Source organism: Leptodactylus fuscus, chromosome 2 (genome assembly GCF_031893055.1).
Source record: "Leptodactylus fuscus isolate aLepFus1 chromosome 2, aLepFus1.hap2, whole genome shotgun sequence".
NCBI lineage: Eukaryota > Metazoa > Chordata > Amphibia > Anura > Leptodactylidae > Leptodactylus > Leptodactylus fuscus.
The window spans coordinates 134607979-134635060 of NC_134266.1; the positions used below are offsets into that span (position 1 = coordinate 134607979).

Sequence of the window (27082 nt, forward strand, 5' to 3'; positions counted from 1 at the left end):
GGCAGGATCCTTTGATACTCAAACTTCTCTGAGACCTGAAAGACCATTGGTTTAGAGCGGGTTTCAAGCGGAACAAGAATCCAACAGAATTTGATGCTTAGATAAGTGGGGTGTCTCAAAGCTGCTAGTCACATCCTATTTTGACAAACTGTATATTCTGCATATCCTATATGTAAGCAATAGAGTCTAAGAATGCAGGTATAGTACTTTTACTTAACATTTACATTATGTTCTCTATTCTCATCAGGAATTTGTGATGATTGTGGTGTTTGGCATGGAGTATGTGATCCGAATTTGGTCTGCTGGGTGTTGCTGTCGTTACAGAGGATGGAAGGGACGTCTGAGATTTGCAAGGAAACCTTTTTGTGTTATCGGTAAGAAGTTCAATATTACCAGTTACCTATACGAATCCGATTATCTCCGGTTACCTCTTCTTCACGCATCTCATATGACACTGGCCTGTCTTCCTCAGTATTATACATTCTTCATTTCTGTATGATATTGTTTCCAGTCTGTACCTTTACTCTGTATTTCCATTCCCCTTTTTGTATGTCTCCAGATGTTATAATTCCTAAGGGACAAAGACTTTTTCCTCTCTCCATCTTCTCCGTCAGCAGAACAGCTGCAGAATGGGGTTTTGTCTCCCATTGTAGTAGTGTTGGAGAACATGGAGAGGTGGGCTAGGGAAGATATTGCAGCGGCAGCATTGTCATGGCTAATAGATGGACTGTGTAAAGAGAAAAAGGCTGTTCAGCAAGTTTTAAACAATACGCGTCACCACGTCTTTTTACGAGGAGAACACAGTACCAGAAAGCAGTGTCCTTATCCTCTGTCCCACCTGTAAATATTGTGAATGTCAGGCATACAAATTCTGATACTAATTTCTTGTAAAGCTGAGTGCAGTCACTATTGGCACCCATCTTTCTCAGACTCCCGAATGTTAAACATACATCTCTCTTTACCATTCAGTTACTACAAGACAATTAACCCATGAATGTGGTAAATCTTAGTAAAGAGATATTTTACAGCTAGGGAAAATAAATATTAACTATTTAATTGTGAGAAATAGCTGAACAGCATGAAAAATGTGCAATAGATTAAACATATAAAATATGGAATAGGTTAAACATCCTTCCTGGATGAGTATCAGTAGCCTTTGTGTGCATTTCCTCAGAGTTGTATGATTAATGTATACAGCTGGAAAAGCTCCTGGTGTATATACCTTAAAACTAGAAACAAATGGAATAAATCCCAAAGCCCCACTGAAGGTGCAAAGCCAACGTGGTGGAAGCTACGTAATGATGTTGGCTGGTATCAGTGTTATAATAATATTGATTCGTTTTGTAGTCTCAATAGGAACGTGTTTCAGGCTACGCAGAACCCTTTATCAATCCATTAGAGAACAGTACATGGAACATAGTGTGTGACATACATTTAAAAACACTTAAAGTGAATATCAAAAGATCCTGTCAGAGTGGAAGGGCAGGGGTCAAAGAGCTACAAATACTGTTTACAATCATCTAGGTTATATATAATCCAGGACGGTCCGGACCACAAAATATAGAACAAGTCCTATTCCTGTCTGATTTTGTGGCCCTGCTTCCGTGCCTCCTATTCCTTTAACAAAAGGACCATGGAAGCATGGCTGGTGCACAGGCGGCACGTGGGTGAAATCCGCACGTTCTCCATGTGCCGCCCATGCCTTTAATTCACGGCTGCAGGAAAGCACATGGTCGCCTGCAATTGGCCTTAATCATATTCATAGGACTCCATTCACAAAAGTTTATCCCTTTGACTGCTGTTAACCATATAGAATAGCGGAGAACAATGCTGTTTCCTATACAAAAAAGCCACTGAAAAATAAATAAATAGATATTGTTTTTTTGGTTTTTTTTTTTACAATGGGACCCTATGGACAACGTATGCCACTGTATGCCTGTACAGTTGCATATGTTGAAGTCTTCTGTTGGAGTTATGCCTCAGGAAGATTTCCTGACGTACGCAGCCAGTGAAATTCTCAGATGTAGTGTGCACAAAGCCTAATTTGGCAAGACCATCTACTCCTGGAAGTATTTGCTGCTGTTACAAGCTGTCACTATTGGACATAATGGCTCTTACTGTGCTTCCAGAACATTAGAAATGGCTTTAAAACCCATTTCAGACAGTTAGGTTGTATTATAATATTGCAGTAGTTTGCTTACAGTTATGACCGCCCAAAATGGTGTAACCAGTTATTTTTTTACATAGATCAAAAGGTATCTGATAACTTTGGTGCATACATTATAGTTCAAAAATGTTATTTATTCCAGTCCCTTTTTATCTGAGCAACAAGAAAGGGAAGATGCTTTTTTGCAGTATTGTGAATACTATTGTGTGCATTTTTATTCTTACTGTGTATTATTATTTACTTTCATCTTTAATTGTAATAGTATAATAATTAGTTTTATTCATTGTAATAACTTGACTGTAAGTTTTATTAGTAGCATAAGCTCAGTCTTAGGGCTTAGTCACACAACCACGAAAAACGGCTGTGTGTTGGTTGTTTTTGTATCAGCCGTCAGATTTCAAAAGGTTACACAGCGGATACCCAAATATGTCTTTTTAGAAGGCTAGTCGATGGGTACCCATCAAAAACAGGACCGTTTGTGTCAGTTTGCTGTCAGTTTTTTTCAGTTTGCGTCTGATTTTGACCAATCTGTTTTTCTTTTTCTTCTTCATTCTGAGCATGCGCAAAGGGAAAAAGAGATTGCAAAACGGACACAAACAGATGACTAGCCATTGTAATCCATCTTAAAAAAATACATGTCTTATTATCCGAAAAATACATATATACAGTATATATATATATATATATATATATATATATATATATATATATATACATTTCTTGCTTGAACTGACTTGTGTAATCAATAAAAGGCTTGGCACAAAAACACATTTTCTTCAGGTCACAAAGGTGCGCTGTGTTTAGTCCTTTACCTTAGCAGTGACATGTAAGATGAAATAGGGATCATTTGTCCCCAAAGGGCTATTCACATGATCTCACACAACACATTAAATGTGCTGAAAGTAGCATTTTTAGTTTATTGTGTTTGGTATAGTAAGCTGTGTGATGAACAGAACAACTGAAATATTTTCACATTCATTGACTTTGTCCTTTTATAAAGCATACAGTCAATATTTGTATGGGATGAATAGACTTAACTTGCTGCATTCTACAATTTTATGGCTTTGATAAATAGCATAGACAAACCTCCTACATTTATATATTACCTACACGGCTACAAATTCTTCCTAGATATTAGAATTGCCAGCAAGGTCTGTATTTGTCTATGCTGTAACAATGATCACATGTGCCCCTGTTATATATAGTACACATGCCCAAATTTCCACGCTGATTGACAGGTATCTGTTAGGAGTATTTTGTGTCGTGGGTATTGGTGCACACCTTCTGACTTGCACGCGCGCACTGCTGGTAGGCAGCTTGATTTCCTGGTTAATTAGTCTGTCCTCCCATTTGCACCTGGGAGGAGTGGTCTCTACTCTGTATTTAAACCCATGCCTCCCATGGTTCTGTGCTGAGTGTCGCTTTTACAGAGCTAGGCCTTAGCAGGAGGAGTAGGTGGTTATCTTGGATAGAGGAAGTTCCGTGGTTGGTTTTTGGGAGGTTTTGGGTGAACAAGTTGGTGTGTGTGTTTTCCCTTCTGTGTTCACCAATCCTCCCTCCGTGTATAATTGACTGTGTGAGTGAATTGCCTTATCCTTTGATTTCTACTCAGTTTCCCTGTGTTTGTTTCCTAGTGTATGGTTCCTTCCCATATTGGTTTGGGGAATTCTTTCCTACATGTTTCCTGTGTTGTTAGTCAGCGCACACCCTTGTCAGTCCCTGTCAGTAGCAGCTTCACTTGTTCGTTAGGGGTGACCCCCTTTAGTCTCCAGTCCCTAGAGATCTTATAGGGCATTCCTTCTCCCCCTTCCCTCTAGGCCTACGGTGTCAGTGAGAGAGGAGCTGTCGGGGTCAGGCTTAGCCTGAGTACAGCCGACCCACACCCGTGAGGCAGGGACCGGGATAGCTAGTGGGAGTAGTGCAGGGCGAGATTCCCTACTGCTATCCCTTAGCCCCGTTGCAGCTACCTGGACTGACATAACAGTACACTCAGCCGGTTAAAAAAAAAAAAAAAAAAAAAGGGTTCGTTTGCATTATGACGGACCTGAAACAGTTGTACCAGGCGGTGCAGCAGATTTCCACTGAAATGGAGGGGATCAAGCTACGAATGGATGCCATCCAAGCTTCTGGCGTATCTCAAGTACAGCAGTTGGCTCAACACACAGCCTCTCAGGTGGAGGGCATACAGAGGCAGGTGAGTAGCGCCCCTGTGGGTCGGCCTCTGGAGCCAAAAGTCAGCTTACCTGAACCCTTCCGAGGTAAGAGGTCAGATTTTTTCCGATTTCAAAAGGACTGTCTTTTGTATTTCCGGCTACGGCCGTTTTCCTCCGGTTCTGAGGTACAGAGAGTTGGGATTATTATTACTTTATTGAGAGATGATCCCCTCATCTGGGCACATTCGTTACCAGCCGACTCAGCTTGCTTACTAACTGTAGAGGCGTTTTTCTCCACAATGGGGTTACTGTATGACGACCCAGACAGGGTACGCACGGCTGAGTATAACCTACGACGTGTGGTGCAAGGGGATCACGCTATAGAGAAATATTGCACAGAGTTTCGTAGGTGAGCAGCAGAAGTACACTGGAATGACCCCGCTCTACTTAGTCAGTTTGAGACAGGGCTCTCGGACCAGGTTAAAGACCATCTAGTTTCTCACCCTGTTCCGGGAGATCTAGATGAGGCCATGCAGCTGGCAATTAGAGTTGGACGGCGCCTCCGGGAGCGTGGAGACAAGAGTCCTGGGGGGGTTAGCCCTCCTCAATTCTCTGTTTTTGGAGAGGACCCGGGGGACCAACCCATGCAGATTGGGGCCACTGTGCGAAGTGCTAGACCCAAGAGTGAAGGGTCCCGCACAGTACGCTGTTTTGTGTGTGGAGGGATGGGACATGTAGCAAGGGTATGCCCCTCCAGAGAATGGTTCGCCAAGGAGGGTATTAACCCCAGGTCTATTGAGAGTAAAGGGAGAAAACCTACTAAGGAGGGAGGTGTGCATATTTCCTGTACTCAGACTGCCGGGTTGACCCTTGATGGATGGGTAAATGGGCAGAAGTGCCGGATTTTGGTTGATTGTGGTTCGGCAGTCAACCTTATTGACTCAGAGTTTTGCGAGCAACTAAGGGTGAGTCCTTTGGTCTTGAAGTCTCAGATACCGGTGTGGGCTATTGATAAGACCCCTCTACAGCAATCTGTCATCTCCAAACAGGTGGAGGGTCTGGAGTTTATTGTGGGTGGCCACAGGGAAGAGATTGACTTGTTCTTGTTATCTAAGTTACCAGCACAAGTAGTTTTGGGGTGGCCCTGGCTGAAGCAACATAACCCTATTATCAACTGGGAGACCGAGACAGTAGTTTCTTGGGGGCAGGGGTGTAATGGTCGATGTCTGCCCATATCCGTTATGTCTTTGTCTATAGACAATTTGCCTCAAGAAATATGTGAGTTCAGGGAGGTCTTTGAGGAAAGGACAGCCAAGACATTACCACCACATCGCACCTATGATTGCTCGATTAAATTTATACCTAATGCAGTGTTACCCAAGACAAGGTTGTACAATCTCACTATTCCGGAGAGGGAGGCGCTCAAAGAGTATATTGAGGGGAGTCTAGAGGTGGGGCATATTCGCCCATCTAAGTCCCCAGTAGCAGTGGGGTTTTTCTTTGTAAAGAAGAAAGATGGAGGGTTGCGCCCTTGTTTGGATTTTAGGGAGATTAATAAAATCACGGTGCGGAATCCCTATCCCATCCCGTTGATCTCGGATCTTTTCAGCCAGATTACGGGAGCTCGCTGGTTTAGTAAAATAGATTTACGTGGGGCGTATAACTTGCTGAGAATCAAGAAGGGGGATGAGTGGAAAACAGCGTTTAACACACCCCTAGGACACTTTGAGAATCTGGTGATGCCTTTCGGTCTAACCAATGCGCCCGCGTTTTTTCAGAATTTTATTAATGATGTACTAAGTGCCGTCATAGGGAGGGGGGTTGTGGTCTATCTGGACGATATACTCATTTACACCCCGGATTTGGAGACTCATTGGGAGAGAGTGAGAGAGGTTTTAAATCTCCTGAGGGTTAACCAATTAAGTGCTAAGCTGGAGAAATGTGTGTTCGCGGTCAATAAATTATGTTTCCTTGGCTATATCCTATCGGACAAGGGGTTCGAGATGGATCCTGAGAAGGTCAGGGCAGTCTTGGAGTGGCCGCGACCTGAGAACCTAAAGGCGGTCCAACGGTTCTTGGGATTCTCCAACTATTATCGCCAGTTTATTAAGGGATTTTCTGAGGTTGTGAAACCCATCTCGGACTTGACTAAGAAGGGGGCTGACTGTGCTAAGTGGTCGCCAGAGGCGCTAGCCGCGTTTGAAGAATTGAAGAAGCGATTCTCCTCCGCTCCCATTTTGAGACAGCCGGATGAGAGGTTGGCCTTCCGAGTGGAGGTGGATGCCTCCTCGGTGGGGGTGGGAGCAGTACTTTCTCAGGAGTTCGAGGAGGGTACGCATCCCTGTGCCTTCTTTTCTAAGAAATTCTCTGCCTCTGAACGGAATTATGACATCGGAGATAGAGAACTACTGGCAATAAAACTAGCGTTCGAACATTGGCGTCATTTCCTGGAGGGGGCCAGAAGGCCAGTCCAGGTATTTACCGATCACAAGAATTTGGTTTATCTTGGGTCGGCGAAGAGATTACATGCACGGCAGGCCAGATGGGCTCTATTTTTTGCGCGGTTCCATTTTACCGTGACTTATGTGCCGGGTTCAAAGAATGTTAAGGCTGATGCTTTATCCCGGTATATGTCGACCGATGAGGAACGAGAGGCGCCTGCCACTATTCTTGGGGATGGAGTGGTGGTAGCAGTATTGGGCACGAAATTGGAGAAAGCCTTGATCGAAGCGCAACACGCTGCACCTTCCAAGATACCTAGAAACAAGCTGTTTGTCCCAACTACTCTCCGACAAAGTCTCCTGAGGGAGTGTCACGAGTCGGTTCTTGCTGGTCACCCGGGGGTTTCAGAGACCATGAGATTGGTGACTAGGAATTTTTGGTGGCCAGGGTGGAGTAAGGATGTCTTGCAGTTTGTTCAAAAATGTTCGGTCTGTGCAAGAGCCAAGGCGTCGCATACCCGTCCCCACGGTCTTCTACATCCGTTAGAACCTCCTAAGGCACCTTGGACTCATCTGTCTATGGATTTCATCACGGGCCTTCCAGTGTCTAAGGGTTTCACGGTCATTTGGGTAGTCGTTGACCGCTTCACGAAAATGTGCCATTTGATCCCGTTTTCCAGGCTGCCATGTGCCAAGACACTATCAGGGGCATTTATTAAAGAAATTGTAAGGTTGCATGGTCTTCCCGAGGAGATCGTTTCGGACAGGGGTCCGCAATTTGTGGCTAAATTCTGGCGGGCTTTTTGCAGCAGGTTGGGAGTTACACTGTCGTTTTCCTCCGGGTTTCACCCGGAGTCTAACGGGCAAACAGAGAGGAAGAATCAGGATGTGGAACAGTTTTTGAGGTGTTTTGTTCGAGAGAATCAGAATAATTGGGCTGACTTTCTTCCCCTGGCAGAATTTTCCTTAAACAACCATGATTCCAACGCCACAGGTACCACACCTTTTTTTTGCTCCGGTGGTAGACATCCTGTTTTCGGAGTATTTTCTTCCATTTCGTCCCCAGTTCCGGAGGAGGAGCTATTTTCTAAAAAGCTGCAAGGGGTATGGTCCCGTATCCGAGAGAATCTGGTGCGGGCGTCGCACCAGGCTAAGGTCCAGGCGGATAGGAAGAGAGGAGAGTTGCAGTTCTTCCCTGGTGAGATGGTTTGGTTGTCCACCAAGAATATCAGGTTGAAGGTTCCTAGCAAGAAGCTGAGTCCCAGGTTTGTGGGTCCTTTTAAGATTATCAAGATGGTAAATGAAGTGGCGGCGCAGCTGCAACTACCTAAAAGGTGGAAGATAAACCGGGTGTTCCATGTCTCCTTGTTAAAGAAGGCCAAGAAGGGAACGTCTCCAGTTAAAGTTCCACCAGTTTCTGAGTCCGGGGAGTATGAGATATCCCGCGTTCTGGATAGCAAATATGTTCGGGGGAAGCTACGGTATCTGGTGGCATGGAAGGGATACGGTCCTGAAGATAATTCTTGGGTTCTGGAGTCGGATATGTCAGCCCCCAGACTCGTGGAGAAATTCCACAAGGAGTTCCCGAAGAAGGATGCTCCTAGAGAATCCGGAGTCTTCTCCTTGAGGGGAGGATCCTGTTAGGAGTATTTTCTGTCGTGGGTATTGGTGCACACCTTCTGACTTGCTCGCACGCACTGTTGGTAGGCAGCTTGATTTCCTGGTTAATTAGTCTGTCCTCCCATTTGCACCTGGGAGGAGTGGTCTCTACTCTGTATTTAAACCCATGCCTCCCATGGTTCTGTGCTGAGTGTCGCTTTTACAGAGCTAGGCCTTAGCAGGAGGAGTAGGTGGTTATCTTGGATAGAGGAAGTTCCGTGGTTGGTTTTTGGGAGGTTTTGGGTGAACAAGTTGGTGTGTGTGTTTTCCCTTCTGTGTTCACCAATCCTCCCTCCGTGTATAATTGACTGTGTGAGTGAATTGCCTTATCCTTTGATTTCTACTCAGTTTCCCTGTGTTTGTTTCCTAGTGTATGGTTCCTTCCCATATTGGTTTGGGGAATTCTTTCCTACATGTTTCCTGTGTTGTTAGTCAGCGCACACCCTTGTCAGTCCCTGTCAGTAGCAGCTTCACTTGTTCGTTAGGGGTGACCCCCTTTAGTCTCCAGTCCCTAGAGATCTTATAGGGCATTCCTTCTCCCCCTTCCCTCTAGGCCTACGGTGTCAGTGAGAGAGGAGCTGTCGGGGTCAGGCTTAGCCTGAGTACAGCCGACCCACACCCGTGAGGCAGGGACCGGGATAGCTAGTGGGAGTAGTGCAGGGCGAGATTCCCTACTGCTATCCCTTAGCCCCGTTGCAGCTACCTGGACTGACATAACAGTATCTCTGTGTGCACAGTCATGGAGGGGAGGCTATCTCACTGATAGCATCAGCTCCACACTTCTTAACATAGAAAAAGGCAGACATTTCAATGATCAAATAACTCAATCTTCTGTCAAAAAATTATACATCAATTTTTTTCCTGCTCTTTTGGAGGAGAACACCAGCCGGAACCAATGATTTGAGATGGGGCCTGTCACAGACTACACCATACTTCTAGACTATAGCTAAACTGTAACCACAGATCACAACCCTGCCCTAGTGGAGTGGAGCTAAAAAGCAGCCAAGATAAAAGATCGTAGGAAATTTAATAGCAGGTTATCATCCCCTATAGGCACTTATATATTTTTTTATTCCAGTATGGAGGTTTGCCTTAAAGGGATTCTATCATTAGAATCCTTTTTTTCATGCCTACTACGTCGGAATAGCCTTAAGAAAGTCTATTCTTCCCCTACTTTTAGATGTCTTCACTTGCTGATGGTTTTCACTGTATGCAAATGAGTCTCCAGACAGCACTGGGGGCGGTCGCCCTGCACTCAAACAGCACTGGGGGTGTCCCCTGTGCTGCCTGCAGGCTCTCCAGCGATAATCTCCATCTTCTTCTCACGACCTCCTCTTCTCCACGTCTTCAACCAAAAGTGCTGACTGCGCATGTGCAGCAGCCATTTTCCTGTGGCCTATTACTCGATTGTCCATTCAGCCACAGGAAGATGGCCGCCACACATGCACAGTCGGCGCTTTCGGTTGAAGATGAGAAGAAGATGGAGGGCGTTACTGGAGAGTCTGTAGGCAGCACAGGGGACGCCCCCAGTGCTGTCTGGAGACTCATTTGCATACAGTGAAAACCGTGAATATCACCGGAACGGTGGCGTGGAGAAAACATCTAAAGGTAGGGGAACAATAGCCTTTTTTAAAGGGGCTCTATCATTGGGAAAAGTCATTTTTAGATAAGCACATCCTTGCATAGCCTTTAGAAATGCTATTTCACACGTACCTTTTGTATGTAAATTGCCTCAGTAGATTTTGAATAAATCTGTTTTTATGCATATGTTAATGAGCTTCTGCCGTGCACCAGACGTTTCTGTGATCGCAGTCTGCTTTATGTGTATGTATAGCAGAGATGAGCCATCAGCACTAGGGTTGAGCGATCGTGTTCGGAAAAGATCGGATTCCGATCGGCGATCGAGAAAATTTCACGATCGCCATCGGAATTCCGAACACGATCTTTTTATGTGGGATCGAGATAGGTGATTTTTTCCCACAATGCAATGCTTAGCCTTCACACTGAGTATACAATGTGTATTCAGTGTGAAGGCTCCGCTGCAGTTCCATAGGAATGAATGGAAGCAGCCGACACACAGCCTTAACCCCCTGCGCGCCGGCTGCCTTCATTCATTCGAATGGAAGGCTAAACTAAATCTCTAGCAGCTACTTACCTCTAGAGATGACTGCTACAGTGCCCTCCTTCTTCTTGCCTCGCTGCCCCGCCTCCCAGGTTAGTGTTTAAAGCGCTAGGTAGGCGGGGCTTGTGACTTAGTGTGGGCGGGTACAGGGCAGGGAGACGTGACGTCTCCCCTCCCAGTACCCGCCCACACTCTCCTAACCCGCCCACACTCTCCTAACCTGGCAGGGAAGGGGCAGCGAAGAGAGAAGAGCAGCGTGGAGCAGCAGCGAGGCGAAGAATAAAGGCACGGGGCACAGGACCAGCCATCTCTGGAGGTAAGTGGACACCAGGGGGTAGGATTGCTTTTAAAATCCGATCTCCGATTAATTAAAAAAATCCCATTGACTTACATTGGGATCGGAATTGGGATCGAGATCGGGTTCGAATGAAAAATGATCGGAAATCGGATTTTAAAATCGATCCTGAAAAGTCAAGATCGGCTCAACTCTAATCAGCACAACAGCTTCTGCTATACAAACAGTCCTATGAAAAAGTTTGGGCACCCCTATTAATATTAATCATTTTTAGTTCTAAATATTTTGGTGTTTGCAGCAGCCATTTCAGTTTGATATATCTAATAACTGATGGACACAGTAATATTTCAGGATTGAAATGAGGTTTATTGTACTAACAGAAAATGTGCAATATGCATTAAACCAAAATTTGACCGGTGCAAAAATATGGGCACCTCAACAGAAAAGTGACATTAATATTTAGTAGATCCTCCTTTTGCCTCTAGTCGCTTCCTGTAGCTTTTAATCAGTTCCTGGATCCTGGATGAAGGTATTTTGGACCATTCCTCTTTAAAAAACAATTCAAGTTCAGTTAAGTTTGATGGTCGCCGAGCATGGACAGCCCGCTTCAAATCATCTCACAAATGTTCAATGATATTCAGGTCTGGGGACTGGGATGTCCATTCCAGAACATTGTAATTGTTCCTCTGCATGAATGCCTGAGTCGATTTGGAGCAGTGTTTTGGATCATTGTCTTGCTGAAATATTCATCCCCAGCGTAACTTCAACTTCATCACTGATTCTTGAACATTATTCTCAAGAATCTGCTGATACTGAGTGGAATCCATGCGACCCTCAACTTTAACAAGATTCCCAGTGCCGGCATTGGCCACACAGCCCCAAAGCATGATGGAATCTCCACCAAATTTTACAGTGGGTAGCAAGTGTTTTTCTTGGAATGCAGTTTTTTTTGGACGCCATGCATAAGGCCTTTTTGTATGACCAAACAACTCAATCTTTGTTTCATCAGTCCACAGGACCTTCTTCCAAAATGAAGCTGGCTTATCCAAATGTGCCTTTGCATACCTCAGGTGACTCTGTTTGTGGTGTGCTTGCAGAAACGGCTTCTTTCTCATCACTCTCCCATACAGCTGCTCCTTGTGCAAAGTGCGCTGTATTGTTGACCGATGCACAGTGACACCATCTGCAGCAAGATGATGCTGCAGCTCTTTGGAGGTGGTCTGTGGATTGTCCTTGACTGTTCTCACCATTCTTCTTCTCTGCCTTTCTGATATTTATCTTGGCCTGCCACTTCTGGGCTTAACAAGAACTGTCCCTGTGGTCTTCCATTTCCTTACTATGTTCCTCACAATGGAAACTGACAGGTTAAATCTCTGAGACAACTTTTTGTAACCTTACCCTGAACAACTATGTTGAACAATCTTTGTTTTCAGATCATTTGAGAGTTGTTTTGAGTAGCCCATGATGCCACTCTTCAGAGGAGATTCAAATAGGAGAACAACTTGCAATTGGCCACCTTAAATACCTTTTCTCATGATTGGATACACCTGGCTATGAAGTTCAAAGTTCACTGAGGTTACAAAACCAATTTTGTGCTTCAGTAAGTCAGTAAAAAGTAGTTAGGAGTATGCAAATCAATAAAATGATAAGGGTACCAAAATTTTTGCATCGGTCAAATTTTGGTTTAATGCATATTGCACATTTTCTGTTAGTACAATAAACCTCATTTCAATCCTGAAATATTACTGTTTCCATCAGTTATTAGATATAGCAAACTGAAATGGCTATTGCAAACACCAAAATATTTAGAATTAAAAATGATTAAGATTAATAGGGGTGCCTAAACTTTTTCATAGGACTGTACACATAGAGCAGACAATGCACACATGAGACACATCCAGTGCATGGTGGGAGCTCATTAGCATATGATTTAAAACAGACTAGTTCGAAATCTACTGAGACAATTTACATACAAAAGGTCTGAGTGGAATAGCCTTTCTAAAGGCTATGCAAGGATGTGCTTATCTAAAAATGACTTTTCGCAATGATAGAGCCCCTTTAAGGCTATTCCGAAGTGGTAGGCCTGAAAAAAAGGATTCTAATGATAGAATCCCTTTAACCGATAGTGTATATAAAGTGGTGCTAATGCATAGTATTGTAACATTATACTTCTTCATGTATGTCATGTAAAGTTGCCTCAGAATTGTACAGAATGTAATAAATCCTTGATAGTGATTTTGTAGTATTCGCAACTACTTCATTTTGTTGATCTAAGCATAGGCAAACACAATATCCCTGAGAAGTTTGTGACCAGCTATGTGGCTAATGCAGCAAATCTGCAGAGAAGCCCACTGGGAATACTGTATTTTAAATGTGTGTGTGACCTATTTTAATCTGCAGGTGTTAGTCAGGACATGCATATTTCATGAAAAGTCACAGCTGAGATTTTCATATATGATGCATGAAGGTAAAATGCGCTGTACAGGTGCCAGTCTCGTGAACTGTACTGTTTGATGTGGTGTTTTTGAGGTCTCCAGGATATGTAAGTGTGTAACTATACTCTTAACATCAGTTCTCTTTGCTGTCGACAATGCTTTATACCAATAAGCTCTTGACAGTACTTCAACTTATATGAACCTTCAGAAGCGGTTTTTGACAGTTTTTGGAAAAAATGCTTCAAAAACCGCTAGCGGTTTTTTCAAGGACCATACACTGTGCTGGAGGAAAAAAACACTAATTCCTGAAGCGGATTTTTTCCTCTCCAAAAACTCTGTGTGCATTGACCCTGGAAGGTAATTGTTTTTCTTTAGCAGCTGTTTAGGTGATGTTTCTCAACTCTGTTTCCAGACACTGACATTAGCTATTCCTAAGTTTGTAAACATTATTATTATATATGAAACAGCAAGTGTGAAGTAATATCGTTTAACTATTTTATTATTCCTTATGTTGTAGATTTCATAGTCTTAATAGCATCACTGGCAGTCATCGCTGCTGGGACACAAGGTAACATCTTTGCAACTTCAGCCCTACGCAGCATGAGATTTTTGCAGATCTTGCGTATGGTGCGTATGGACCGAAGGGGAGGAACCTGGAAATTGTTGGGCTCGGTGGTGTATGCTCACAGTAAGGTAAGGAGCTGGAGCATGTTAGGTAATATTCTGTATTTATATAAAATATCACAGTTAACCAAATATAAAGTAGAAATTAATGAAGACTTATGTAAAGTATAATAACCTGTGTTTAAGGCTATGGCCCCACATTGCAGAAATCAATGGGAGGCTTTATAACCCATTGAATTCAATGGGTAGCGCGCATAAGCCGGCACCCATTGAAGTCAATAGGATCTGTTTTGAAGCGCCTCGCTCTGACACTTGTTTACATGTCTAAATGAGCGGCGCGTTACTCCGTGGGAACGGATAAACAGAAAAACGAACCAGAGAATACTATAAAGTTTATATAACAACATATAAATTTTATTATAAATGCACAAATACACATAAATGATTAAAATTGGTTTCTAGTATCACAAAACCATCAAACAGGCGTGGGCACTTTACAGGCAAGGTAAGTAAATATCTATGAGTAAGTAACCGATAAGTTGCTGTAGTACAGGGATTCCCAATACGTTGATCGCGATCTACTGGTCGATCGCAATGGACGTATGGGTCGATCGCGAGATGCAGCCAGGGATCTCTGGTGTCTGCCACGTATCCGGCCCCGTCCACAGACATGCCCCGTCCACAGAAACGCCTCGGCCCGCCCACAAGAAGTGGGTAGTAGATCTTTGGACTTGGTCATGTTATAAAGTAGCTCACATGCTGACAAAGTGTGAGCACCCCTGCTGTAGTACAAAAAGTTTACAGACCTAAAGTCTTAATATACATATATGTGTATGCCTCCTAAAAAACACGATAGTGTGGTTCAAGGGAAATGCAATATAATAATAAGACCCAGAAAAACATATGCAAATGAAGTCAACATAAGACCACGTGGAATTACACATATACGGTATATGGGTCCTATAAATATTATCAAAAGCAGAGTATTTTAAAACATCAAGCTGACTTAATATAAAGCCTAAGCTAAGTGTCATAACATGCTATGGGAACATATATACTATATCAAATGGCTACAAACCAAAGGTATATAAAGCAGGAGGAAACCACAGAGTGAAAGCTGCTTAATAGTAGATAATCTCCATAGGTAACATGATAGCATAATTCTATAAACAAGCATGGTATCAAGGGAATATAAAATACATCATATAGTCATACAATTCCCTTTGAAAAGGTCAATCAATGTTTGTATTCTAAAGTCCGTGGGAACGGAGCCTAAGAGCTTCCATTATAATTCCCATTCCTTTTGTAGCCATTATTGGCTTTGGTTAAAAAATACGCAAACAAAAAAGCTGTGTTTCTGCAATGTGGGGCCTAAGGCTAAGGCCCTACGGGCCGGAACAACCGCGGCGTAAACGCATTGCGGTTCTTCCCGCAGTGCTTTGAATAGAAAGTTCACAAAGTTTTCCTCCGCTGACTTTCTGTTACAATTATATCTATGGGAAAACCACCGTTTCCGTAGATATAATTGACATGCTGCAATTTTCCAAACCGCAATGGCTTTGGAAATCGGAGCGTGTCCACTCTGCGATTTTTTCTGCAAAGTGGGCTTGGCATTCACATCAATCCCATCCCCTTTGCAAGTACTGTACAATGCCACAATTTTTCCTGTGGCGTTTCCGCCGCGGCCAAATCACGTAGTTTCCGGCCCGTGGGGCCCCGGCCTAAAGGGAATTTCTGGGACTTGTATGTTGAAGACCTGTCCTTTGGAAATCATTATGTGATCAGTAAGGATCTGATATCCAGAACTGCCAGAGATTAGCTGGTTGAAGAGGCCACATCATTCTGGTGAACATTTCAGTCACTTCACTGAATACGAAGGACAACAACGTACATTAGATAGGAGCTGTGCATGGCATAGCTGCATAGCCCCATTCACTTTAATGAGAATTAAACGTCAACATCATCAGCACAGGAAAGAGGTCACAGAGCATCAATATTCAAGTCTTGGAAACTCCCCCCCCCCTCCCCCCCCTTAGGCCTAGACCCCACATAGCGGGCTGCAGCAGAAAAGTGTAGCGGGAAAAACCGAGACAGCAGCACATCACAGTTTTCCCGCAGTACTTTTCACAGAAAGTCTGCAGAGGTTTCCTCTGCAGGCTTACTGCTTCTGTTATATAACTACAGGGAAACTGCTGGTGTTTCCGTATGTATAATTGACATGCTGCAATTTCCAAAACCTTGACAGTGTTGGAAATCACAGCATGTCTGCTGCATGTATTTTACTACAAGGTGTGGATGGAATTCGCTAGAATTCCAACCAGATTGCAGTGACTGTAAAACGCTGCATTTTGTTCCGGGGTGTTCCAGCCTTTTGATACTGAGGGCTTATCTTAAAGGGGTACTCCCATGTCGCATACTTACCCGTCTTCGTTCCTCTAAAATCTTCTGTCTTCCGGCTTTGTCTCGTCGTTGGTGGGCGGGGTCACATATGCAAAGCCAAGCGGCGAGATGCCGCCGGCCCTGCGTGCGCGCTCATACACCAGTCTACCCTTCACAATGCAAATACAGACCCAACACCCTGCGGGTCTGTATTTGCATTGTGAAGGTTAGACTGGTGTATGATCTTGCACGCAGGGCCGGCGGCATCTCGCCGCTTGGCTTTGCATATGTGACCCCGGAGCGGAGCGGAACAGCATCGCTTCTGCCGCTGCTGTCTTCAAGCGATGTGCCTGTGCCGGCGTCTTAACAGTCCCCAGCATCCGCCTATTACAGCGGATGCCGGGGAGTTAGATGCCGGCATAGGTGAAGCCAGCAACATCGCTGTGCTTCTGCTCTGCATGAAGCAAGCAGCGGCAGAAGAGATGCTGTTATTCCACTCCTCCGCCCCCCCCCCCCGGAATAACAGCATCGCTTCTGCCGCTGCTTGCTTCATGCAGGGCAGAAGCATAGAGATGTTGCAGGCTTCACCTGTCCCCCAAAGGGTAAACTATCCCCCCCCCCCCTCCAGGCTCGCTCCCGTGCACTTAGCCCCTCCTCCCTCCCCCCTGAGAGCAGGCAGACACATCACTTGACTCAGGAGCAGCTAGGTCAGGGCTGTGGCCACAAAAAAATGAATAAAGTGAGATAGTGGCCAAACAAAGCAGTTTTGCTGAAGCATTGTATTTAGGAAAAGTCTTACATTCACATTTACAAGCATTATAGATAGGATCCTTGTGACGGGACAACCCCTTTAAAGAGGTCACCAGTATCAATAGGCTGAACAACCCCTTTAACAAAGCGCGTTTCATTCATAGTATCCAGATTCTAGTTTTGATGTTCAGTGCAGGTTGGAAGGTGAAACAACCCTTGATTAGCTGATACTTCTAATTTGCACTGTTTTTTATTTCTAAAACGTAAGGCCCTTAGAATATTGCGGACAGTTGAAGTGGTTTTCTAGGTTTACAAAATTAAATCCTCCCCTCCCAAAGGTACTTGGAGGGACAGTCCATACCAAGGAACCCAAGTTCGTCTGTTCCTTTTGCACCTAAAATATCCCTCATTTTAATGTAGGAAATAAATGTTCATTAATAATCTTTACTATATTATCCAAGAAACCCTCTGGTCCCTAACTGTATGGTAGCTCCCAATGTGTAAATGTCATTTATGGTGCATTTATATCGTAAATGTCTATATTTAAGTATTATTTTTGCTAATATTTTGTAAAAAAAAAAAAAAAAAACATATTGAAGCACCTACATATGCAGACAATTTTCTAAAACTTCACACAGTAAACTCCAAGGGAACATTAACTATACGCTCAGCCCAACACAATAGTATAGCGCAGAGCAGTAAGGCTTTAAGAAAGTGAGCCCCAACCAAAATGCCTTCTAAACCAGTAATAGAGCCTTCTAAGAGCCATTAATAGCAACTGGAACAAATCTTTGTAACCAATGAAGAAACGCAGAAATAACCTTATTATGGAGATGCAAATCAAAATGTGATTAGTTTATGCTGTGGTCTTTTCCACAGCATTTTTTGCAGCAATTCACTGCATGGGGCCTTAGCTACTGGCTATGGCTCAGAAAACTGCAGGAAAATCTGCAATAACAACTAAAAAATCTGCGTTTCTGCAATGTTGGATAATTTTTCAAAACTGACATGTGTATTTTTATGTGGCAATAACTTTGAGAAGCTTTAAAGAGGACCTTTCATGTCCTCGGGAACATGCGGTTTTATATACTGCTAGAAAGCTGACAGTGCGCTGAATTCAGTACTTTCCTCACAGCCCAGCCAGACAGTCAGGAACGCCCTTCTGACACTGGGCAGAGACCATTGCCACTATAACGGCTCCAATATCTCCAGCCCTGGGGCACATAAAAGGAAAGCCGACAGTGCGTTGAATTCAGCGCACTGTCGGCTGTCTAGCAATATATAAAACCGCATGTGCCTGAGGACATGAAAAGTTCTCTTTAAGTTACCCAATTAAAAAAAATTCTCCCATTTACACAACTTCTAAACATGACAATATCCAATATGTGGTCATAAGCCGCCGTATTTGGTACATGGCGGGGCACAGAATGGAAAGAGCACTATTTCGGCTAGTTCACACGTAGGCAAAGGGGCGGATTTTGACAGCGGATTTCGCTTCAAAATCCGCCCCTTTACAATGGTGGTCTATGTAGACCACCGGGCTTTTTTTTTCCGCTAGCGGCGGGCCGAGAAAAGAAAGGACATGCCCTTTCTTCAGGCGGAAGCCGCGCGGGCTCAGCCGCGTGGCTTCCGCCCCCGACAGCTCCCTCCTATGTCGGCTCATTCATTTGAGCCGACAGCGGAGGGGAAAGCCGCGACCGCGATGGTCGCGGCAGGCGGGTTTTGACAAGAGAGAGACGCGGCTCACCGCGTCTCTCTCGGTGTCAAAACCCGCGCGGGCAGTTCACGTGTGAACTGACCCTTTGGCTATTAGAGGGCAGATTTTTCTGGGATATTTTTGGGTGCCATGTTGCTTTAACAGAGCCCATAAAGTACCAATACAACAGAAACATCCAAAAAGTGACCCCACTTTAGAAACTGCACCCTTTAACAAGGGGTATAATGAGCATTTTGACCGAAAATATGGTTTACAAAAAAAATGCAATGGATGATACAAAATGAAAATTGAAAGGTGTATCAGGTATATGTTATTTCAGTGCCCAATTTGTCATGCCCAGCTTGCGGAACTGTGAAAAAGTCAGCTTTCCTGTTATTCTGTTTCCTCTTTTGGAAATACCCTATGGGACAATGATCTTTTGACTGGAAATACAGCAAGACTCAGAAGTAAAAGAGCATCATGCGATTTGAGACCTAATTTGGACATTTACACTTGCACAGCTTTTACATTGCCATCCAACCTAAGTCAGTTTTGTCGTAAAAAGTTTTGCTGATTTTGGGATTGTTGTATTGTACAAGCTATTTTTTTCTATTTTCCTGGTGAGGTAGCCATATGACTTTAAGCACATTGAATGTTTTTGTTGGGCCTGAGGGTGCATACACACAATGTAACGTGGCACTGATTCTTGCATGACAACTCATGTAAGGATCAGCGCTGCAAAACAGAATCCCATTGATTTCAATGGGTTCCGTTTAGTGTGCGTAAAACATTGAAATCAATGGGAGGCTTTTTAACCCACTGATTTCAATCTGTTTTGCGCTAAACAGAACCCATTGTCAATGGGATTCTGTTTTGCAGCGCTGATCCTTATATGAGTTGTCATGCAAGAATCAGTGCCACGTTACATCGTGTGCATGCACCCTTAAAGCCTAAGCCAGAAAATCTTCTGTTTTAGAGCGTAACTCTTGCTGTGCCATTCCCTTATTCTACTGCAAATGTCAAAAAAAAAAAAAGTGCGATTTTTCTTCTCTTGTACATTTCCAGATGAACGCAACATAATATATATATTTTTATATTATTGTTATTTTACTAAATAAATCAATTCTTATATGACTTTCGGAAACACTTGTCAAACATTTTGTATATGTTCCTTGCACTGCAGGAGCTCATCACTGCATGGTACATTGGTTTTCTGGTGCTAATTTTTGCCTCCTTCCTGGTATACCTGGCAGAGAAAGATGCAAATAATGAATTTTCAACGTATGCGGACTCACTTTGGTGGGGAACGGTAAGTAAAAACTTTCTCTACTGTGCAGACTAAGGTTAGTGCTACATGGTAACCATCACTGCAATGCATGTTGTATAACCAAGGTCTCACTTGCTGCATTACATGATATTAAAGTAAATGTTTTTGCCTTGCAACCTTCAAGTTGGTGTGACACGACTGTCTCTAGTGCTCCAGGTTTGGATTACTAGCGACTGTAGTTTCATAGCCACATATTACCCCTAGTCTATGGCAATTTTATTCTTTAAGCAGCACTGGCAATTTTTTTTTAAATTATGTAACTATTCCACCAATGTATATATATAATTTAGCTAATATTACCTTATTTAGTTATTCTTTTTCCCTTCTAAATTAATGGGACTTTTTGCTGCTATTGATTCATCAAGTCTTACGGTGACCCCACCCCTAAAAATTACATGTCTTTCAGTTCTTTCCAGGGGTCACAATCTTAGTCACCATATGATGAAATAGTGTGGATGGTTTCACACAAGTTCTCCTCAGGAGGGACAGAAATGTCTATGACAGTTACTGATGATGATTATACAAGTTCTGTCACACAGTTATAATGAAGAAGATGACTGTTCGGCTTCCTTAGCTATATGCTTATGGTCTCTTAGATCATAGCAGAGATTATAAAAGAGGAAAGCTTACACAGTCCAAACAGAACAAAGGATGCATTGCCCCTTACTACTATGATTTACTCCTGGGTTTGGGTACAGCACATATATGAATTGAGCCATAGGCTGGGGTCATATGGGATGAACACACTTCTGAATTTTCATCAGGAAAATTCTGAATTGCATTACTCCACAAGCCACCCACACGTACCTAATGATTTCAGCCCCTAAAGAATTCAGCCTTTGAATTACCTATTAATTATTTTTGCAGGTTTAAAATCTCCTGTGCAAGATACTTTACTATGCAGGTTTTAATCTCAGCATGTGGATGAAGTTTGTTTAGATCTCACTCACTATGTTGCTATTGTACATCACAGTTTTTTTTTCCTCGGCGATTTTGTTTCCAGTATTTTTTGCAAATCCCAGCATGCTCAGGATATGGCATTTTGTTCAGTCATGGACTTCTCTTTAGGTAAAAAAAAAATGACTCAAGAAAATGCATGTCAAAAGATTTGTGACTTAAAAATATCACAAAGGTCCCGTTCACACGAAGTAAACGCGCGTGTATTTTGGCAAAATACACAAGTAAAAAATACACGTGTAAAAATAAGACTCCCATTGACTTCAATGACATTTTACACGTGTATTTTGACATGTATTTTTACATGTGTAAAAAAATGACATTGAAGTCAATGGGAGTCTTATTTTTACACGTGTATTTTTTACACGTGTATTTTGCCAAAATACACACGCATTTACACCGTGTGAATAGGCCCAAAAAAAAAAAACGCTTGAAGAATATTCATGAATTTCATGGTATGTGAGGGACATTTGCTGGCTGCGTCTATATTCTGTTTTTTGGTTTTGTTTTTTTTTTATAAATAGGCACATTTTAGAGACATCTAGTTTTAAACCCTTTTTAGAGGCTAGTTTGACAGTCATCTTGCAACAATATGTGCCACAACTGTGCCAGAGATTCTGACTTTAAGGCTACATTCACACCTGTGCCGGAGTCTCCATCTGAAAATCAGTTTTGCCAGTTTTAGTTTAAATACGACGATGGGGTCTGCCAGGTTTCGTGTGTAACCAGTTTTAGAGGTCCGCCTCTCCATTGTTCAGATCGCCTTACCCAAACTTATAGGGATGCAATGTTAGTATAAACATAGCATAAGTAAACCATCTAATAGTTATAAATATAATAGCTATATACTTTGACTAGACAGTATAAAGATCCACCAGTTTTATCATCCAACATCAGGAACTGTGATAAATCTGGCACATTTCAAGACTGTCTAGTGTGAGTTAACACTGTCTAACTAGTAGGAAATGTAGACTTAGTGGAAAGTGTATGTTGTAGACTGAGTGTGTGGGGTATTGTAGATGTAGCAGAGTGTGTAGGGGAAAGTGCAAGTAGCAGAGTTGAGTGTGTGAAGTAAAGTGGATGTAGCAGAGATGAGTGTGTGGAAAAACAATGTGGGCAGTAGCGCTGAGTGTATTGAGAGTGTATGGCGGAGCGATCGTGTGCAGGAAGGAAAACGAGGGGCCTCAGTGTTGTGTGTGGAGGAGGAAAACATGAAGGTAGTACAACTAGCTGTGGGTGTAGAGAACATGCATACAGCAGAGCTGAGCATGTAGGGAATGTGACGGTAGCAGGGAAAATCATTTAAGTGTGTGGGTAACAGGCATGTGTGAAGAAAGACTAAGCAAAACAGAGGCAGTATACAGCTGAAAAGCAGAATAGAGATTGAATATAGCAAACTTTTTTTTTTTCAATTGAAACTAAGTATGGTAGTGGGGATTCCCGAACAAAAGTTTTGCCCAAAATGGAGGTCTGCTGTCAGAAAGTTTGAGAACCACTGGTTTAGAAGAAGCACTTTCTTTCTCAAAAGAACAGGCAACATGGCTTGATGCTAGGTTCACACTAGCATTTGGGTCACCATTCAGGGGGTCCACTTGGGGATTCTCCCCTGATTGTAAATCTGATCTGCTTAAAAAAGTGGTTACCCTTGAAAACCTGCAGACCTATGGGGAATTATAATAGGTCCTGCCAGTTTTCGTCCCGGTTCCCACCCAGAAAGGGCAGAAAGATGCAGAGGGAGAAGTACTGCTTGCAGATCGTTTCTCTCCACATTTTTAAAGCGAAATGAGGAACGTAATCCCCAAGTGGAGACCGATTGCTAGTGTGAACCTAGACTAAGTCTGCATATTTTCATATGAACAAACCAAAATACTTCTTGAACAATGCCTTTGGACAGACAAGAGTGGAGAGGTTCGCCCATAATACAGAGCACCATGATTGGCGAAAACCAATCACACCATATCAGCAATAAGACCTCATACCAATTTTCAAGCACAGTGGTGGTAGGGGAGTTATGATTTGGTTGTTTGCAGCCACAAGACTTGTGCACCATTGAGTCAACCATCAACTCCTCTGTATACCAATATATTCTAGAGCCAAATGCAAGGTCATCTAACTATCAGCTAAAGCTTAGCCAAAACTGGATCGTATGACAGGACAATGAACTAAAGCATATCAGCAAATCTACAAAATGGCTGTAAAAATAAAGAATCAGGGTGTTGCAGTAGACCTGTCGATGTCCATTAATTAATTTCCAAGTGATGGAATTGCTGTTTTAAGCATTGCCACTATGCTGTAGGCAACTGGCAGATCAAAGACAGCAAGCAAAACTACTACCTAGAATTCCACACCATTCTGGTTAGTAGAGCCTAAGGCACCCTCAAGGTTTTCACCAGAGCCTGCCACAAGGCAGTTGAACTTTGCAGATCAGGACCCAGGTTACACCCCAAAACTGTTTAAATTGTTGTCAGAGAATAGATGCAGTTCTGGATTTTGAGACTAGACCAGCTAAACTACATAAAAGCATGGTCAAAAGAGGAATACAGGAGTATCCAAAACAACAGCAGAAGAATAACAGAGTCCAAATCAGCAAGAGTTTTGGTTCCATTTTCAACAAGTAGAGACATGGAAGCTCCAAGTACTGCTGCTAATTTAAATCTCACTACTTTCCAGGAACAATGCCTGGTATACCCCATTGAACTCCCAACACCTAAGCATGACATTGGTGGAAAAGAAACTTACATCCTACTTACTTCTGTGCAGTCTCCAACCAAATAGTAAGATGTGATGGAGCCACTCTTGGACAGAGAGTACCACTCTGACAGAGAGCCGGAGGAATCTGATGCAGTCTCCCAGTACCTCCGGATCAATTGTAAAAGGTTAGCCAGCGATCTTGCTCGCATTATAGGTCCCAGCATTCAGGAGACTGCTGCAACCACTATCTCAACAGAACTCCTTGGAGGATGAGCTTACAGAATCTTAAAAGATGACTTAGAACCGCTTGAGGAGAAGCAAGTATTCTAATCCATTTACTGAAGTTAATGTCGACAAGCGCTTTATATCATATTTGTTCAGTCCAGTTACTGTTTCAACTGGGGCTTGAGGGACCTTATAAAGTTGAGACTGCCCACTATCTTGGACTTCAAATACCATAGGCCCCTCACATTGCATCTCAGCGTAATGAAAACACTCCCAGACCAAGACAAGTGATAGACAAATAATAAGCCTTCCTTGGGAGCATATTGATGCCTGGCAACTCCATTCCACTTAGAAACAACAATCCTTTTATTTTCTGACTACACTAGAGCTTTTCAAGAATCGCTAGACGTTTACTAAGGTGTGTTCCAACCTATATTTCCACAAATGGATATTTCAGCTGCAGTACCCAACAATTCTCTGAGTCTCATATATCGATGGGACTATTCATACCGTTACCAATCTACAGTTAGATGAATCAGCCTTAATGGATAATCAGAACTCTCAAGTGTCCCCCTCCAAGCTCTCTGGCACTTTATCTCCAAAGCCTTTACTGGAACCACTGGTTTCTGTGACAAGAAGATACCAAAGGCGAGAAGGTCTGAGTATATATGAGATGGTCACATTTAAGGACTAATGGTCAATATTGCCAACCTGTCATAATAGACATTGGCTCCATATTAGTTGCCTTCTGACCCTCCTCTTCTCCCCCTTCACTGTTATCATAGAAATTTAAACCCTTATTGCATATTGTAACATAGAGCGCATTCCCAGGACCTTTGCATACCCCCTCCTCAAGGATTTCACGCACTATAACACCATATCTGTAAGACCTGAACTTACACAATAATCTGTGGCTAAGGGACTCAACACATTTAATGAAGTTAGTGGCAGTTTGACTCAGGACCCCACATATTGGTTTCTAAAGTATATATAGGACTGCTTTTGTTAACTAGAACGAAGCATCCATTGTTATACGTGGTTAGTTGCTGGGTGATAGCAAAAATGGGCCATCTCTGAAAAAAATAAAATAGAATAATATTTTTATTGGTCCCCATCAGGAAATTCAGTATTCACCTGCTCCAAAGTATAATATAACAACCAGGGAGGGGTACATTTTACATTATCAGCATTATAACAATAGGTATTGTTGTCCAAATATAAGTGCAGGTATTTCTAGTTTCTTATTGTATATGGAGAGTGGGGTAGCATTCTTCCTTGTTTTCTTAAGGTCATTAATTCATCTCCTTGGTTTTCGCTACATTCAAAAATAGTCCATTATCAGTACACCAAGAAGAGAAGTTCCTCAATATTGTAAAATAGCTCATCTGCCCCACCCTCTGTTAGACAGCCCATGACCGCTGTGTCATCGAGGAACTTCTGGAGGAAACAGGAGCTGGAGTCATATTGAAAATCGGATGTAAACACTGACTAGGAAAAAGGTAACAATGCTTTTAACTTTTGAATTTCAGGCACCATATCTCACCATCCACTACGGCTTCGAATGTGAGACTACCATAAATTTTGTAGACAACCATCTTGGTTCTCTCATACATAAATTTGACTTGCAACTATTTAGCATATTGTGGGGAAATTAGCTCGGTAGAAACAGTGGTGCAAACCCAAACAGGCAAGACAGAGACACAAAATGTACAACAAACTGGTTTATTTAGAAACAAAACAGGAAAATAAATAAACCTTGACTTCAGGCACAAAATAAACAAAACAAAATAAATACCTGCTTGTCTGAGCCACTAGCTAAACGGAACTGATAACTTAACTATACATGTGGCTTACTTTCAGCCACACAAACAAAACAGGAGCAATATTGTCTCCCCTCCTTTCACCTCATGGAACTGCACTGTAATGCAAAAGCTGCAGCCTTTTCGTGCCCAGTAATGAGCCAAGGATGTACACCTGGGCTGAGGCCTACTCAAGATATGCCCTGGACTACACATATGTCAGAAACCTGGGGCTGATATATCTGGACTCCAGAACTCTGCCTGTTACCTTCTCACAATATGTACAGTTCTGCAGACTTTTGTCATATAGCTGCATTGTTACTGTTTGTCTCCTAAAAATTAAAATTTCCATTTTTATTTTGTTAGCATTTTTTAAATCCACCTTTGGTTTTCGACACTGCCGGAATCCTTCTGGGCAAGCTCATGATTAAATTCAAGCATGTCGCAAACAAAATCCGAGCCCAGTACTCTTCTACACTTTCCCAGGGTTGGTGCATACTGGTCAATTCACTTGGGAATGAATACAACTTTTTCTTCAACTTTACCTATTTTTTCATTTAACCATTTCTTCACTAATCTCAATATATGCTTCAGGATGTTATCCTGCTGGAACTCTGTCACCATTTTCATACCCATAGTACTCCAGTGCACAAAGTAACTGTTTTTTTCGGATACTCTCATATAGCTCAGCACTGAGACCACCACCGATTTTGGCTTAGTATCCAACCCCTTTGGCTGTGTAACAACATTATGTTATCAGGCTTCCTACACCAAACTTGATAGTTTTTTCAATATCTTGATCTTTTAACCCACTTTTCCCTTGGTTCGGCCAGATCCATTTGCACCCATCAGAGCCCAACCTATTGACTTTTGTTTCATCACTCCAAATCACCCTTATCCAATCTTCTACTGTCCACTACTCATAGGTTTTTGCAAACTCGAACTGACACTTTTTATGATGATAATAAATAATAAATGCATCTTCACCGTTTTTCAGACCACCATTCCATTTTTGTGTAACACGGCTCACATAGTGCATGGACATCTGTAATCTCAGTATTACAAAGCATATGAGTCACCTCCACTGCCGTGTTTGTCGCACCAAAAGTGATAGACCTTCTGATGAACCAACTTGTTGACTCTGATATTTTGCCTGAACATACTGTACACCTTTTGGCTTTTGAATGGATGAACGACTTCATTTTGTATTCTTCCAACTGTCATAGCACTCAGATGATGCAGTTTGGCAATTTTCTTGATCAAGAGACCTCTATCGATGAATTGGATGATGCTGTTTCTCTTTTCTTGGGAAATCTTCATGGCTCATTCTCCATTTGAACCAGTTACCTTTTGTTTGGGAAT

The 27082-nt window shown here is 42.7% G+C and overlaps 1 protein-coding gene across 4 annotated transcripts in view; it reads left to right on the forward strand.

Moving 5' to 3' along the window:
• The window catches only part of KCNQ4 (potassium voltage-gated channel subfamily Q member 4), a 149433-nt gene that overhangs the window by 92178 nt on the left and 30173 nt on the right, over positions 1–27082 (forward strand). For all 4 annotated transcript variants that reach the window (XM_075264677.1, XM_075264676.1, XM_075264679.1 and 1 more), the window contains 3 exons: positions 248–374; positions 13790–13965; positions 19905–20030. In XM_075264677.1, the coding sequence (XP_075120778.1) occupies positions 248–374; positions 13790–13965; positions 19905–20030 (429 nt within the window). The remainder of the gene's footprint in view (positions 1–247; positions 375–13789; positions 13966–19904; positions 20031–27082) is intronic.